This window comes from Rhinolophus sinicus, chromosome 17 (genome assembly GCF_057876585.1).
Source record: "Rhinolophus sinicus isolate RSI-liver-muscle chromosome 17, RSI-T2T, whole genome shotgun sequence".
NCBI lineage: Eukaryota > Metazoa > Chordata > Mammalia > Chiroptera > Rhinolophidae > Rhinolophus > Rhinolophus sinicus.
Genome location: NC_142517.1, coordinates 48,750,461 through 48,768,936, shown reverse-complemented (window position 1 = coordinate 48,768,936; position 18,476 = coordinate 48,750,461). Strand labels below are relative to the sequence as shown.

The 18,476-nt window shown below is 36.5% G+C and overlaps 1 protein-coding gene across 4 annotated transcripts in view; it reads right to left on the bottom strand.

Moving 5' to 3' along the window:
- Positions 1-18,476, bottom strand: part of VPS8 (VPS8 subunit of CORVET complex) — a 233,582-nt gene that overhangs the window by 200,168 nt on the left and 14,938 nt on the right. For all 4 annotated transcript variants that reach the window (XM_019735832.3, XM_074328957.2, XM_074328952.2 and 1 more), the window contains exons 3-7: positions 18,283-18,351; positions 10,859-10,989; positions 6,998-7,091; positions 3,325-3,357; positions 2,315-2,369 (exon numbers count right to left, since the gene is read on the bottom strand). In XM_019735832.3, the coding sequence (XP_019591391.3) occupies positions 2,315-2,369; positions 3,325-3,357; positions 6,998-7,091; positions 10,859-10,989; positions 18,283-18,351 (382 nt within the window). The remainder of the gene's footprint in view (positions 1-2,314; positions 2,370-3,324; positions 3,358-6,997; positions 7,092-10,858; positions 10,990-18,282; positions 18,352-18,476) is intronic.

Below are 18,476 nucleotides of genomic sequence, written 5' to 3'. Positions count from 1 at the left end.
CTGATTCCTACAAAAATAATGAGTAAAACTGAGTAACTGCATGATTAAACTCAAAGCATAACCAGAATTTTAAGAGTCTTTCTCAAAATGTTCACTTTGGCATATACTTTCTTTTCCATGAGACTCTAATGAAAGATTACTATTTCATCCTATCTACAAGAAAGCTGCTAGGATCTAAAGAAAATTAGGAGGCAAGCCCAAGGAAATTAAGGAGACAATAGCAAAAGATAATGTGCTCTTTTTCTCCTCTGCTAGTTTTTATTTTGAGTACATTCATTTTAATGTGTTGCAGTAAGCTCTACATGGGTTTGATTACAAGCAGGCACGTATTCTTATAACCTCATGGTAAGAAGGGAATGTTAAAGCGGAGTTGAGGAAAAGTAAGCAATGGTAAGTTGGAACAAAAACTCAACACGCATTCTGCTGCCAGATAAACATGCATTATATTCTATCCCCATTCACCTTAGTGTTTACTTCATATATTCTTTACTTCATATATCTTGGAATTTGTCTCCTTTTCTCTCAGGATAGGAGAATTGCCCAGAGTGGTGGAAATCACTGATCTAGGATTCCATATTCCTGATTCTAACCTTGGCTCTGTGCATGTCACTTATCCTCTCTGGTTCTCAATCACCTCACATGTAAAATAACGGGATGCACTAAAAGACCTTTTAAAACCCTTTCCCCAAATTCTATCAATCCAACACTAAGTATGGAGCCATAGGAAAAACAAGCATTCCTACACCTGATAGGAGAGCAAGCTGGTAAAACTTTCTAGAAGGTAATTAGGCAATACACATCAGAAGTGGTTAAAATGTTCACACCCTAACCCCGGGAAATCCACTTTTACAAATCTGTCTTAATGAAATAATCATGTGCACAAAAATGTAGTAACAAAGATGTCCATTACTATCCTATTTGTTTAGAAACAACCTAAATATCTTATAGTAGGAAATGGTTAAGTAAATTATGGTGAGTCCATTTTTAAAAAAATACTATGTAGCCATTAAAAATGATGTTACAGATAAATATATAATTATACAGAAAGACGTTCATTATAATGAAAAAGCAGGTTACAAATTGTATGATCCCATATTGGTATATGGATGTACACACACACACACACACACACACACACACACACACACACACAGATTGGAAGGCTATACAAAAATATTAGGGACTATTCCTGCATGGAAGAATTTGGTATTTTATATTTCAACCTTCTGCTTACCTATGTTTTCTAAGTTTTCTATTAGGAACACATCTCAATTTGGGAATTAAAAAAAACTTATTTAAAGAATCAATTCTATAGTTCTCTGGAGAATTGCATTATTTCCATTCTTGTCATCTCCAAACAATAAAACTATTTTATTTAAATCAATCACCTTTGAAAAGACTAGGTGTGAAAACCACATGAATAAATAAGGCTTTTGGCATAACAGAAAATTTTATAAACAGGAAGTCATATTGCTCTAAAACAAGGGAAAAATAACCACTATGGTAAATAAACATGTAATGCCCGCAAAGGTCAAATTGTGGTTCTGCTGTTAAAGTATTCCCAGGTAATCCTTATACGATATCCTGTAGATTCCTTAATGAAATACATTATCATCAGGAATTCCGGTTAAGAGAGATGAAAAAAACTTAAGATCCAGAGAAGAACACAAAAATGACAGAAAAATATTATCTAATAGTTTTTTAATTAAAAAACAGAACAAAATATTCTGGTCATAGTATTGAATTCAGAACCAAAGACTATGGTTATTTTGTCTCAGATAGAAAAAAATAAGAAAATACTTAAGACTAACTCTACCATACAAATGAAACTAATTATCTTCTCAACCAAGAAAAATGTGATTATGCACTAAAACCTTTTTTCATATTAGAGGGATTTCAGTGGAAATGAAAAAAGAGTTTATTGACAGTGAGAGAAAATTATTGAGAATGCCTGGAAACCTCTTTCCTAAAGATCTTCTAGAATACCTATTACTCAGATATGATTTAGGATCAAAAACCACCCCCACCACCACCAAGTGGAGGCAGACAAGATGACAACCCTTTCAACTTTATATTCTTTTTGTCTAGGTCTGCAGAGAGTCAACAGATATGATAGCTTATAAACTCATAAATAAAACTTGCAACAAGAAACAAAATGAATCTGAGTCAAGTAATTTTTAACTACAAAAATATTGACTGTTACTTTTCAAGTCCTTTCCAGGAAAATAAAGTTCACAATATAAACTATGATTAAAGGACATTATAAATCCAAAAGGATACTTAATATTTAAAATAAAGTATTCAGAAAATTTACCAAATATTAAGGCCAATCCATGAGATGTACCCACTGCTATCAGACTGGATACTGCCTGAGAACAAAAGGGGAGATTATGTTTTAAGATATTACATCAAGGATCTTGAAATAAGCAGAGTTGAATTTGCTGGTTTTCCTTCCTTTAGGCACCAGATGACATACCAACTATTACAAATAAGGACAATTTCATCTAGGAAGCAAAATGAGAAATGAAACGCAGGGCATTTTATTTCTGGGAATCCCTCTAAATTTAGTCTGAGGGTAACGATATCAAAATACACGTTTTCAACATTATAGGCAAAAACATGACACTTACCTTCCTCTAAAGCAATTTTTTAAAAACTCAAGGGTCCAGACAAAGTAAGAGGCACTTATGCTACCCAACCAAGAACCTCCTATGAGGTGTGGAGAAGAGATTAGAAAGCTCTTCTCTAGTTTAGTCCCAAGAGCCAAAAGGCACTAGAAATGTTCAAAATTCAGCCAACTTCCTCACCAATTAACTAACTAATAAGAAAGCTACAGGAGGCAGCTAGAAGTAGTCGGGAAAAGAGGGCACTAGTGTGCTTCCAACATGCCCCAGTTCTCTATAATCACTCCACAGACTGACTTAGCCAGCTTGGCAATCGAGTTCAAAGCTGTTAAATGTACCATTTACCACAAAGTGATTTTACCAAATACTATTTTACACTCCCTCTAACCAAAGGGAGGCCAAATCACAGAAGGAGCAAATTTATTTGGCCAGTGTAGAACCATACACAAATAACCCTGCAAAGTGCTAATCGTTATTCCACTATACACTTCCCAAACAACAGCTTGACAGTAACAATACACTAGAAAGAGAACATTCAACATGGATAAATTTTAAACCTGATTACTGGCAATAAATGACTTATAAATTTATTATCACAATAATTTAGGTAATTACTTTAAACATTAGAGGAATAAATGTTTTAAAAAAACCCAATCAAATAAAAAGCTTACCTTTAAAGGATTATTTAAAGTATACTTACAATTGCTGTAGGCAAGCCAGCATCTACTTTGTCCTAAATGAAATTTAGAACAAAAAAAGTACTTGAAAAGATACTCTCATTATAAAACAGAAAATGATATAAGGCTGCTCTTTACATATACTTTGATCCAAGTCAATTCAGAGAAGAGGTAGAACCTTCGTTTTTGCTCCCAACTAAGAGAAACTACAGAAGTTGTATATGTACTTGCATACCAACAAAATATAAAGAGCAAGAGATACTTCAAGAGAGGTACTGATTATAAATGAAAATGTACAGGAAAAGAGGAAAGAGGTTGCATTTTCAATAATGTGAATAAAGCATAAATACTATGAGTCAAAAGGGAAGGAGTACATAAAGGTTTTTAAAAAGGCAAACATATGCTAAAGATATTCTTACTCTAAGTAGGAGCTTCTTATCCAGGAGACTATGCAATAACCTCTCAACAAAAGCTGAGCAGGGTATATTCAGTCAGTACTCAAGCATAAGAAAATTATAAATTAAGTGCTAGTTCCAACTCCTTACCAGTAACTGTATCACCTTGGGAAAATCACCTAACCCTTCTGGATATTAGTCTCCTCATCTGTTCAAGGAAATAGCATATACTGCCCTATCTACCTCAATGAGTTGTCCTGAGGATCAAACTAAATGTAAAGTATCATATAAAAGTAAGGCTATCTATTTGATGCTTCTATAGCTTTAAATAATAGTAATGGCTTACAATAATTACCACCGTATTAGCAAAGACCTTTCACATACATATATTACACTACTTGATTTTCAAACCGGGAGAGGTAGATAAAACAGGTAGGATTAGGATTTTCCAGATTAATAGAAATTTCAGAGAGCTTAAATGACTTGCCCAAGATTATTCAGCAAATAGTAGAACTATGTCTCAAACTCAGGGCTTCCAAGTCCCAGGCCAGGCTCTTTATATCACGTCTACATTTCTTTTCTCTGTCTGTCCCTAGCGATATGGTCAGTTAGTTATCATAATCTCTCAGAAGGCAGAATCTGTTTTATCCAGTTTTACAGAGCATCCCAGGAACTAACTTAAACTTTCTTCACTGCATGGGAATAAGGAACAATCACCAAGTCTGCTGTGTACAAGATCCTGGGCAGCAGGACACACCAGCTTTGCGTGGATATGTGCGTGCATAAAGCTTGCCTAGCACAATGCTCCACAATCACGAAGCATGCAACAAATATTTGGTAAATGATTGATTTGTGTCCCAGATAGGAAAAAAAAAGAGACAGCAGATGAACGTCATAAAGGAGATTCAAAATGAAACCTGCATAATGAAACCAGAAGTCAACTAACTTGAAGAGCTAAAAAAACCCACAGACATGGGAAGTACTTTAGAGATTACAGAATTTTAGTACTGATGTTGCAACATCTTGGGGTCGTGGTGCTCAAAAGCCAGCGTGTATTAGAATCGCCAGAATCCCTGTTAAACTGCCGCTCCCTATGCTACCCTGCTAGAGAGTCCAAGTGAGTAGGCCTGGGGTGGTGCCAGGAAATAAGCACCCCAGGAGATTCTTATGCATTAGGCACATTTTGAAAAAAACACTATGGTAAGGTATCTCTTTTATCTTAGGTAATCATACAAATGACAAATGTCATTTAAAAATTCATTTGAATTCATTTTAAATACAATCACATGTCACATCACTTTGAAGAGCCTTCCAAAATTAAACAATGAGGTTCCCAACTCCGAAAGTTCATCTTTCGTGAGTGTTCTCCAGGTACGGATGACAAAAGCCCTGATGATCAAGGCCCGAGGCGGCCCTGCGAGCATCACTGTCCACATGGCTGAAGGCACTACTCAGCAACTATTCAGGAGATACACCCCAAAATATAACTAGTTTTCACATGTTCATAAACCAACCATCACAGAAAAGCATACGATTTAAATTGCGCTGGTAATCCCAAAGTAGGAAGGCAGAGGATGAAAACTGTCCCAGGAAAAGCAGTTTTCATTTTACATACCACAGGAGCTCAGCCATAGCAATGAAATAAGAAGAGAATGCAAACACTCTGGGATTTATTAGAATTTTTCCCTCCTTTTCAAGAGGGAGAAGAAATCCTTTTAAATAACAGATTTATCTAATCATTGTTCAGTGTCTGAGTTTTAGTTCAGTCTCCATTATTCAAAATATTTTTAAACTACACAGGTGGGTCAAATGACTGTTCTGGTTCATTTTGATTTTGAAAGGAATGAATTTCATCACCTACATAAGGATTAAATTCAGAAAACGTCATGGAAATGTAATCCTCAACAGGTGGTTCCCATTCTAGCAAATATGAGTTACTCTCCACCTAAAAGAGGAAGGACAATTGCCCAGGTTTCCTCCCTTGCTTGACTATCTCTCTATTTAAATTGACTTCATGATATATGAGCTGGTATATCAATTGCCCACAGAGATTGCTCTCTCTTGCCTGTTCTCTCCCTCTCTCTCCCTCTCTCTCCCTCTCTCTCTCCCTCTCTCTCTCCCTCGCTCACTCTCGCTCTCGCTCTCCCCCTCCCTCCCTCTCTCTCTGTTTTTTATTTCTTACTTTCTTTTTTTCCTTTTTTTTTTGTCTTTTGGCATCTGCAAAAAGAGCTTTCTTTAATAAACCTGAAAACTGCAATGTGGTTTTGGTGTCATAATGCCACTTCTGTATCAATCTCTTACCCTCCTGAAAAATCAAAATTTTGTCCAAACTGAATATGCAAAATACCAATTAAACTTCATGCAAAGAACATAAAAACACATCAAAGTTCTTGGGGTAGCAATCTGTTATTAGTATTACTATTAATAACAATATTATAAACAGAATGTATATATTAAATTCAGAAAACCAAAATTGAAAAACTATACTAAAATTGAAAAATTACATAAAACTATAGGCTTTGAGGTCAAAGATTATTTTACATACAAAACATACCAGAATCAGCATCTATTATCTCAATGAACTATTAAATATTTTTGCATTAACCTAGTGCTCTAAATCATTTTCAAAAGAGACCACAGATATTCTGTTTCAGCCATTATACACTGGCCACATTCACCGATAACACCTCCATTTCACAACAAAGAACACGAGACTGAGACCCAGAAAACCCAATTTTGAGTAATTGTTCTGCTATCTCCTAACCCAATGATGTAAGACAAGTTAATATCACCTCTCTAAGCCTGCCTTCTCATTTGAAAATAGGACATGGCTTTCCCTACTTTCAAAGTTGTAAGAGTAAATGAAATAAGGTACATGAAAAGACTTTGTGAATTATGAAATAAATAACTCAGTTGTAAAAGATTCTGAACAATCATTTCTCCATATGAAAAGACTAAAAAAACAAACACTCTACCTCAACCAAATACACACGATGGCAACTAAACTGAAAAGGAATTTGAAGAAAAGGCAGATAGTGTTTCTTTTAGGCTTGCTGCCATATTTCGTTTAGGCACACCCGAGACTCTGAGCAGACCTTCATTTCATGGCTGCACTAATTTCTGTGTCAAGATGTGTAGCCAGATCTTATGAGTCAAAAATAATCACACGAAACTCATGAAGCCAGATTCTATTTTTTTAAGCCTCAGGCCAAGAGAAGTGCTGTGCTTTGTTTTCCGCTCATTCCTGCTTCATTATGCCATCGCAGGTTATAAAGCAGGGGGAAGAGAACAAAATACTTACAGCTGCAGACACTATCTGAGCAGAAATCCCCTTCAAAAGTGAATGTCGCATAACTGATCCATGGAGCGAAAAAGAATCAGGCAGTTTCTTCTTCCTAAAAAGCAAAGAAAACATTTACGAACAGAAACAAATTTAAAAGGCAGGTTCTTAAGCTTTGAAAGGAAAAAAAACTCATAAAAATAAGGAAAGCAGGAAAAAAACCACTGTGTGTTATTGGTGAGCTCTGTTTTCCAAAGAGGTATAAAGAGTCTAACTGCCCCACATTAAATGTTGTACTACATCCACTTTGAACCTCAGAGAAGCACAAGCAGGAAAATAAAACTGTCATTCTTTCTTCACTGATCCAAACTGTTCCTTGCCCACCTTAAGTAATATAGCAAGGGAGTCTACTACTCACTAGAAGATTGCCTATAGAGCATTCCTCCTGCCCTCCGTGTCTGCACCACTTCTCCCAGCCTGCCACACTTGCCCACCTTTCTTGCCCTCTTCCTGCCTATAACCAACCTCTCATTCTTCAACCAACCACCTAAAATTCCCCCCTCATTACTCATCCTCTACCGCTCCTACTAACCACTCCTTCTACTCACCCTACTCATCATCATACAAAAAATAATTTTTAAACTTTTACCAAATGTTGAGTTCCTACTCTGTGTGACTAAAAGTATACTCTGGAGATACAAAAATAATAAAAGTCAAGCTTCCTACTTTCAAGGACTTCATAGCCTAGTCAGACGAACTAAGAAGAAACTCACTCTTAAAGGATAAATGTTAGAAAAGAAAAATGAATAAAGCCCTATAGAAATGAAATAAAGAAGAGTTTAATCCTTGTTTATTGGGGGGACATCAGGGACAGCTACAGAAAAGAGAGGAACGTCAGATCTGGCCTGGATGGATAACTAGGAGTCTGTCAGGCTACAAAAAAGCATGAGCAGAAATATAAAGATGCAAAGGTACACAGTGTGTGGGGGGAATGTGAGTCCACAAAAGGCATGAACCGGGAGGATGGGAGTGGGAGAGCTTAGAGATTAAGTCAAAATGGTACACAGCGTCCAGACTGGTGCCATGCAAAAGAATTCTGACATCATATAGGCAAAAAGAAGACACCGTAACTTTTAAGCGGGTAGTGACCATATCATCAAAAACATTTAATTTATGGTGTTTCCATACAAATTTTAGGATTGTTTATTTCTGAAAAATGTCATTGGGATTTTGATAGGGATTGCACTGAATCTATATATATTGCTTTGGGTAGTATGGACATTTTAATGGTATTTATCTATTAACATGGGATCTCTTTCCATTTATTTGTGTCTTCACTTATTTCATCACTGTCTTATAATTTTCAGTGTATAGATCTTTCACCTCCTTGATTAAACTTATTCCTGAGTACTTTATTCTTTTTGATGCTATTGTAAATGGAATTGTTTTATTACTTTTTTAGACATTTTATTGTTAATATATAGAATTGCGACTGACCCCAATTAGCCAAAGTAATCTTGAGAAAGAGGAACAAAGCTGGAGGCATCATACTTCCTGATTTCAAAGTCTATTACAAAGCTACAGTAGTCAAAACAGTATGGTACTGGCATAAAAACAGACACATAAACCAATGGAACAGAATTGAGAGCCCAGAAATAAACACTTGCATATATGGTCAACTAGTATTTGACAAAGGAGCCAAGAATAATCGATGGGGAAAGAATACTCTCCCCAATAAATGGTGTTGGGAAAACTGGATGATCACATGCAGAAGAATAAATTATACCCCTTCTTATACCACTCACAAAAATTAAATGGATTAAATGGATTAAAGATTTAAACATAAGACCTGAAATCATAAAACTCATAGAAGAAAACATAGGGGAAAAGTTTGTTGACTGGTTTTGGCAAACAGCATTTTGTGTATGACACCAAAAGCACAAGCAACAAAAGCAAATATAAATAAATAGGACTACATCAAACTAAAAAGCTTTTGCAGAGCAAACGAAATATTCAACAAAAGGAAAAGGCAACCTACAGAATAGGAGAAAATATCTGAAAACCATCTATCTGATGAGGGTTAATATCCAAAATATATAAGGAACTCTTACAACTCTACGCAAAAAAAAAAAAAAAAAAAATCCACATTAAAAAAATGGGCAGAGGACCTGAATAGACATTTTTCCAAAAAAGACATATAGATGGCCAACAGGTACATGAAAAGATGCTCCAACATCACTAATCACCAGGAAAATAAAAATCAAAACCACACCAGTTAGGATGGCTATTATCAAAAAGACAAGTAAGTGTTGGTGAGGATCTAGAGAAAAGGGAACACTCACGTACTGTTGGCAGGAATATAAATTAGTACAGCCATTATGGAAAACAGTATGAATGTTCCTCAAAAAAATTAAAAATAGAACTACTATATGACCCAGCAATCCTATCTCTGGGTATAATACCAAAGGAAATGAAACCACTATGTCAAAGAAACATCTGTACTCCCATGTTCATTGCAGCATTATTCACAATCACCAAGACATAGAAACAACCTAACTGTCCATCTACAGATGAATGGATAAAGAAGATGTGGTATACACACACACATACACACACACACACACACACACACACACACACACACCCAAGGAATATTATTCAACCATGAGAAAGTAGGAAATCCTGCCATTTGTAACAACATAGATGGACCCTGAGGGCATTAAGCTGCGTGAAATAAGTCAGACAGAGAAAGATAAATACTGTACGATCTCAAATGTGGAATCTAAAAATGCCAACGTCATAGAAACAGAGAATAGAATAGTAGTTGCCAGGGTCTGGGGAGTGGGGGAAATGAAGAGATATTGATCAAAGGGTATAAACTTCCAGTTATAAGATGAATAAGTTCTGGGGGTCTAATGTACAGCATAACTATAGCTAACAATAGTATTATACACTTGAAAGTTGCTTAGAGAGTGGATCTTATTAAATGTTCTCATCACAAAAAGAAATGGCAATTATGTGAGGTGATCGAGGTGTTAACTAACCCTATCATGGTAATCATTTCACAATATATATGCATATCAAAGAATCACATTGTATACCTTAAATCTATACAATGTTGTATGTCAATTATATCTCAAAAAAGCTGAAAAAAAATTTAAGTTATCTATTTGTAGGAAATAGTAATGAACAGGTTAATACATCCAGCAATAGCCCCTATCCCATAAGAGCTGACAACCTAAAGAAGACAGCACTGATAGCGGCAAAATTTAAGAAAAAAGGAAAAATACAAAGACAACTTTATCAACTTTAAAGTTACACATGAATTCAATGAAGTATTTACATTATGCTTCCTCCAATTCTCTTTCCTTTTCATGTGCTCTCCAAGAATTTGGAAGATGAAAAGCAGCCAAAATGAACTTATTTAGGGTTAGAAGTCCTTTTCCCAAATCTTTAATCATCTTTGTTACTCTCCTCTGAATCCATTCCAAGAAGATGAAGGAACGCTGGAGCTGACCTTAGAGTGGGAAGGAGGGGTGAGGAGGGCAGGCAACAGAAGAGTGGTGAAGTAAACTACTGTGCCAAGTTTAATCTGTGCTCCCTCCAAGGGCTCTACTGCTTCTGGGAGTCCCTGGCTGTTATTATGGCTTCCTACTGAGGGTACACAAGACACTGGTCATGGCATCCACCTTTTTATCCTCTCCCCTCAACAATGTCAAACTTTTTAGGGTCTAATAAGCATATTATTTCCACCCAAGTAGGCCTTCTACTTCCTATGCAGGGCTTCAGCAGACCACACTGTACTATAAAGAGATATTTACATCTTAAATGATCAAATATTTCAACCATATGCAAGTGTGATTTAAATGACTATATACTTACCTTTTCAAGTTGGTCCTGTCACCACTGTCTGAACTTGCCACAGATGAAGTATCATAGGAGTGAGAATCAATAGTATCAATGTTTAACAATGTAGGATCCTCGAGAACAAAAGACTCTTCTTCATCATCAGTCTAAGTTGGAAGAATATAGATCAATAAATTCCAAATTCCAAATCTCTATGAGATCAGTCAGAGCATCAATGGGTTTCTCCAAAACATTCACATGCTTATTTCTGCTTTCACCTCTTTTCCATGCACTGTTATTGACCAGAGAGGCATAGTACAGAATTAAATTTCAACTCTAGATAGATTATCTCCTTCTACAAAGAGTTCACTCTAAAAATTTCTTTCTTGTAGGAGGAAGAAGCAGGAGCAGTTTTGCAGATTATTGTTAGCTGCAGAATACTTCTTAAAATTCAAATCTGTATAGATGCTTTACTAGTTAAGAGCCAAGGCTAACTAGAAGAAAACAAATACCACCTGACTATAAATAGCATACGATGAAAACATGACAAGCAGACACAAGAAAAGCATTCTGGGTTGGAAATAGCAAGTGGAAACACAGTGATTTCATAATATCGATTTTTGCCCAGGGAAAAAGAAGTAGTCCAAAATGATTGGAATATGTGAGTAGGAGTTGGAGGTGATCCCAGAAAGAAAAACTAGGACCTGAACTATAAAAAACCTTATATTCCATTAAGCTAGATGACAGAAGGGCCCATGTCTATCTTGCCCATAACTGTATCCCTAGCACCTGGTACAATGCCTGACATATAATTAGTACCCATTTATTTAATGATTTAGTACACTATATATACTGAGCAGTGGGAAGCCAACTGAGATTTTTTAAGTGGACACACATGATGGGAACAATGTTTTAGAAACATAAATGAGGCAGTGTGAAGATGGATGAGGACAGAGGGGAAAACGGAGGCAGGGAGACTATTAAGAACCAGTAAGAAGGCTATTGTAATGTCAAGGAAAGAGAGGAAAGTCCAGCCTAGGAATGCAACAGAAGAGGTCAAGGGAAGGTATAATGAAAGAGACATTACTGACATAAAAATCCTAAGTCCCTGGTTACCATTGACTGGAGGGGGTAAGGGGTTAAAGAAGAAGTCAAAGATTCCAAGGTTGGGGCCGGCCTGGCTCAGGCGGTTGGAGCTCCGTGCTCTTAACTCTTCAGGCTGCCGGTTCGATTCCCACATGGGCCAGTGGGCTCTCAACCACAAGGTTGCCGGTTCGACTCCCACAAGGGATGGTGGGCTGCACCCCCTGCAACTAACAGCAGCAACTGGACCTGGAGCTGAGCTGTGCCCTCCACAACTAAGATTGAAAGGACAACAACCTGAAGCTGAATGGCACCCTCCACAACTAAGATTGAAAGGACAACAACTTGACTTGGAAAAAGTCCTGGAAGTACACACTGTTCCCCAATAAAGTCCTGTTCCCCTTCCCCAATAAAAATCTTTTAAAAAAAAGAAAAAGATTCCAAGGTTTCCAGCTTGAGCAACTAGACAAAAGGATACAACTAATTGAGATAAGAAAGTAGAAGAATAGCAGATAAAGCAGAATAAGGAGTTTATCTTTGAACAAGTGGATTCTGAGTGACAGACATTAAAGAAAAATGTTCTGATCATACCTCCTCCTTCAGCTGGATTGCCTTCTGCCTTAGCATTTCCATCAATGTTCTTAAGAAAACATTCCATACTCATTATCTCCACTTTCTCCACCTATTACTAGCTACGAACTACTACCTTTGCTGAAACTCCTAGCCAAATCCATTTTCAGTCAGCATGCTCTTGACCTCTATGCAGTTAACACCACTGACCACTCCCTACTTCTCGAAACTTCCTCTTCCCATGGTTTCCAGAGCATCTCTTTTTCTGGTACTCTTCCAGCTTATGTGGCCTCTTCTATCAGGCAATGTTCTCTATTTTCTCCTCAGCTCAACCTTTAAATGTTGTTCCCCAGATTAGATGCTTAGCTCTCTTCTCTTCCTACTCCACACACTTCCTATATGAACAAGCTAATCCATACCTATAGCCTCAAGTCTCATGTCATGCTAATGACTCCAAAATCTGTATCTTCAGTATTGGCATTTCTCTTGATGTTTAGGCCCATATTTCCAACTGCATTTCATGTACCTCCACACACAAATCTGCTAAGAACAGTGTTAGGATTACCAAGGAGATATTAATATCATATTCCTTGAAAGCTGTTCAAGATTGGAACTGCTGTAGGAAAAGGGAAAAGAAATAATTTAGAAATAAGAACTATAGCACAAAGGTCTTAAACAAGGGAGTCAATCAGAATCTCATTTGATTTTCTTAAGCAGCCTAGGGACATGATCAAAGAAAACAGATCAGCTAAATTAAGCCAGGGTTGAGAACTTACAGGATAAGTCAAAGGAAAAGTGAAGGAAAAAACAGAATTGAGGGTATCAGTAAGGCTGAATTTAAAATTAGTAGCTACACAGTAGAGATATCAATTCTCCCAAACTGAAGTGTACAATTTACTATTAAATTTCAGCTGGTGTGTGTGTGTGTGTGTGTAAACTAATAACGTGATTCTATAACGCACATGCAAAAGACCAAGAATTAGGAAGGCAATCTTGAAGAACAACAATAAAGCTGGAATATTGAAACCACTAGATATCAAGGCCTATTATAAAGGTTCAAACATTAGGATGTGATAGTGGAGCAAGTATAGAAAGACCAATGGAATCAGGCCTACATATATAATCACCTGACTTAAAACAAAAGTGACTCCACAGAAAAGAATACTCTTTTCAGGAAATGGTGCTGGCTCATACCTCACACCATCACACACACACAAATCCCAGATGAATTGCAAATCTAACTGTGAAAGGTAGGACAATAAAGATTTAAAAATAAATAAATAAATAAATAAATAAATAAATAAATAAATAAATAAATAAATAAGATAACATCATCAGGACCTTGGAAGTTGCAAAATTTTCTTAAAATAGGACACACAGAAAAACTAACCATAATGGAAAAACCTAATAAGCTGAACTACATTAAGAACTCCTGATCATCAAAAGAAATCATTAACAGAATGAAAAAGTAACCCAGAGAATGGAAGAAGATATTTGCAATACATATATCTAATAAAGGGCGTATATCCATTCCATACAGACAGTGCCAAAAAAAATGTATACACATTTTAAGAAAGGAAAAAACTGTATTAAAATGACACTGATGGTAACCACTTCGAGCACCTCTTGTAATTGCAGAAGTCAAACGTGACTTGTATTCAAACGCGACGGCATATATTGAGTCCAACGTGATGGTATATATTGAGTATTACAATTTTAATACAGTTTTTTACCTTTCTTAAAATGTGTATACATTTTTCTGGCACCCTCTGTATAAACAGCTCCTATAATAAGTTCTAAAAAAGACACAATTCAACAGAAAAGTGGCAAAGAGATAAAAAGGCAATTCACAAAAGAGATATCCAAATGGCCAAAATATATATCAAGATACCCATTTTCATCAGTCTTCAGGGAAATTGAGATTAAAATTATGATGTAATACCACTACACCCCTACAAGAAAGAATAAGTAAAAAAGGGAGAAAAATTCAAAAGTTGGTGAATACATGGTAACCAGAACTCCCATATATTGCTGCTGGAAGTATATATTATTACAACCACTTTGAAAAACTTGTGGCAATATCCACCAAAGCTCAACATACCCATACCTAATGACCCAGAAATTCTACTCCTAGGTTTATACCCCACAGAAATGTCTGTGCGTATGTATATGTATGTATAGCTCATACACACATGAATAAGAATATTCATAGCACCACTTTTGATAGTAGCCAGAAAAGGGAAATTACACAAACGCCCATTAACAGTAGAATGAATAAATAATGGTATATACATAATTTCACAAAACTGTGGGAATGGATGAACAATTACATGCAAAATCTGAATGAATCTAAAGATACAATATTGAGGGAGATAAGTCAGACACCCAAAAGCACATACTGTATGATTCCATTTATATGACATTCAAAGCAGGCAAGTTAATCAGTGCTCGTATAAGTTAGGACAGTTATTATCCCGGGGTTGGGTACAGAAGGGGCACAACAGGAGCTTCTTATATACATATGTTATACTTCAACAGAAAGTTCAGAAGAAATCTCTGACTGCACAATACAACGGGACTGAAGTGAAACAGGACTACTCTCAGAGACCGGGAGACTAGGAAGGATCAAGAGACTTGGTCTTGATGACATCAAAGAAGACGTTTAATGGAAGTAGAGGAATGGGGGGTTGTTATGGTTAGCCAACCGAATTTCAAAATTAAAAACCTCAAAGATAACACAGTTTCAAAGGATGACAAGGCCTAGTAACATTATTCCGTGCCCTAAATTCTGAGATTTTGGATGTCCCAGTAATCTCTACCTCTCCATTCTTTAAAATATCTTGGATGTCCATTTCTTCCCAGCATCTCTTCAGGATGATATTAATGAACACTATATTTCCACCCACATATCCTAGAGCAAGTACTTACAAGGTGTGATCAAACAATGCGGTAAAGGTTTAAATAAAAAAAATTTATTACAGTAAAAGACACATTGCCATTAATCCCCTTGAAAATACTCTCCTTCACTTCGAACACACTTACCCCATCATTCTTGCCACTTTCTGAAGCAGTTCTGGAAGTCCTCTTTTGTGAATGTCTTTAGTTGCACTGTCATGGCTGCCTCGATGTCCTGAATCATTTTGACTTTGGGGAAGAGCCAGAAGTTACACGGTGCCAGATCCAGGGAATAAGCTGGATGAGGACACACTGTAATGTTTTCATTTGATAGAAATTGCCATATACCAGAAGTGATGTGTGACAGGGAGCGTTGTCATGATGGAAGATGATTTACAGCCCACTTTAAAACACACCTTCTCTCAACCGTAGCTCACACCCGACTGACTACACCGAACAAGTTGAAACTTATCACACATTACTAAGATTTGATGCACCGCTTCCCATATTGAAGATCCCTGCCTTACCATCAGATGGCACTCAGCAGCAGCATTCACCGCTATTTGTTGATCACAATGGAAAGGTTCCGTGTCACACATTGCTTCTGGTATGGAAATTTCTGTCAAATAAAAACATTACGGTGTGTCCTCATCCACCTTATTCACCGGATCTGTCACCATGCAACTTCTGTCTCTTTCCCAAAATCAAAATGACCAGGAAAGGTAAACATTTGAACTGATTCAGGACATCAAGGCAGCCACAGCAGCATAATTAAAGACACTCATGAAAGAAGACTTCCAGAACTGCTTCAGAAAGTGGCAAGAACAATGGGATAAGTGTGTTCGAAGTAAGAGGGAGTATTTCGAGGGGGATACATGGCAATGTGTCTTTTATTGTCATCATTTTTTTTCAGACATTCACTGTATTTTTCTATCACACCTCATATTTACATTTTCTACTTCTGCCCTTTTCATTTTTTCTTTTTAAAAATCATTTTCTTTAATACCTTTTCTCCCTTACAGTCTTCATAATGTTCTACAACTTAAATTATTTTTACTTTCACTTATCCACTTGTTTAGCTCCTTTGAAGTGTGAAGGCTGCTAATTTCCAGTCCCATTTCTCTCTCAAAGTCAGAGACAGTCATACAGTACTTTATAATCCCAGTATCTAACACTATCACCCAAGTACACAAGGCACCCAAATTACTACTAAGAAGAGCATTACCTTCTCAGTAAGCCATTAATGATTGTACTTACTCTTATTAGTAGATAAGTAAATCGTGCAAAGATGGTTTCCCTTCATTATGAACTACAGTCTCACTCATATGAGCATTATTTTCTTTGCCCTCATTATATAAATATGTAAAATAGGGCTTTGTACACAGTCCTGTAAGGTTATTTTTATTTCCCACTTAGTAAGGTAATTGAAATGAGATGTGATTAAGACCATGATAACAAAATCAATCTCTTCATCTCTAAAAGAAAGATTTCCTCTATGTTAGAAACCAATAAATAAATATCACTGTAAGAGGATAGTCTCTCATTGACCAAAGCCTTCTTTGTCAAAATTAAAAATGTATTAAGTCTTAACACAGATCATGCATAATACTTTTGAAGTTAAAATATATTCAAAGTCACAGCAACATTAACTGATATAAAAAACAGAAATAGGGATGGCCAGTTAGCTCAGTTGGCTAGAGCGTGGTGCTGATAACACCAAGGTTGCCGGTCTGATCCCCGCATGGGCCAGTGTGAGCTTCGCCCTCCCCAAAATATATATATACATATACATATATATGTGTGTGCATATATATATATATGTATATATATGTATATATGTATACGTATATATACACAAACACACACACACACACACACACATAGAAATAAAAGTCATACGAGAAAAATGAAAGATACAATTCACGGAGAAAATAGTCTGCATCCTATAAAGTGTTGGCTCTGACCCTAACAGTAGTACACATAGGTAAAGCAGTAATAAAGACCAAGGCCCAACTCATGCGGAGCTATGGGATCAGTGGGCCTTTCTATTGCAGTACCTTTGCATCATTATCTTTTAGAAAACACAACTCTGGATCTGAAATAGATTTATGCATTAAAAAATATTTCTCAAATTAGAAGCTAAAACCTCCAAGGTGAGTCTTAAGCAAGTTTTTAAAAGATCAAGAAAATTGAGTTGAAGAACTGTCAGCAGAGGCAGGGCACATAAAACCAGCACACTTCCCCCATGTGTACCTCCACCAAGCCCTTCCTCAAGCCTGTGTGATCGCTAACACAGAAAAGAACGATATCATTGGAAAACTCAGAAAAAGTCTTTAACAGAGATGGCACTCATAAGATAAACTATGGAGGTTCCGTTTTCTTTATACAGCAGGGTGATGAGGCACATTACAAGGTTGAAGATGCTCTTTAGTATCAAAGGATGAGCTCTTTGACTATCACCGACGTTATCAAAACAATATAAATCTTAAAAGTGACATGCACTTCGTATTTCAACTCACTTCATAGAACATCTTTTAAAAATCTACCAAGTATGAGCCGTTGTACTGGGCACAGAGATGAATATGACATGGCTTCTGCCCTTGAGCAGCTCAGTCTAGATCAGCACTGTCCAACAGAACTTCCCGCAACAATACAAATATTCTGTATCTACGCTGTTCACTAGAGTTGCCACTAGCCCCAGGCGGATGACTGGGCACCTAACATGTGCCTTCTACAACTGAGGAAGCGAATTTGTAATTTTTGTTTAATTGTAATTAATTTAAATTGCCACATGTGGCTAGTGGCTCCCATATTGGCCAGTGCAGATCTTGACACATACATTATAATTATGGTAACCCGGAAGTATTAAAATCAGTGCTACAACCAGATAGTGATCATTAATACATAGTTACCTCATTTAGTATGCTTTCCAGTGTCGGAGGAGTATCAACTTGAGGAATATCAAACTCCTTGTCGTCAATCTAAATAGAGAAAAGAAATTAATGCTCACATAATGATGCTTTCCCTCTTATAATCATGAGGGTGTTTTAATTGATTAGAACCACTATCAATTAAGACACAAACATACTACCAAACTGACCATACG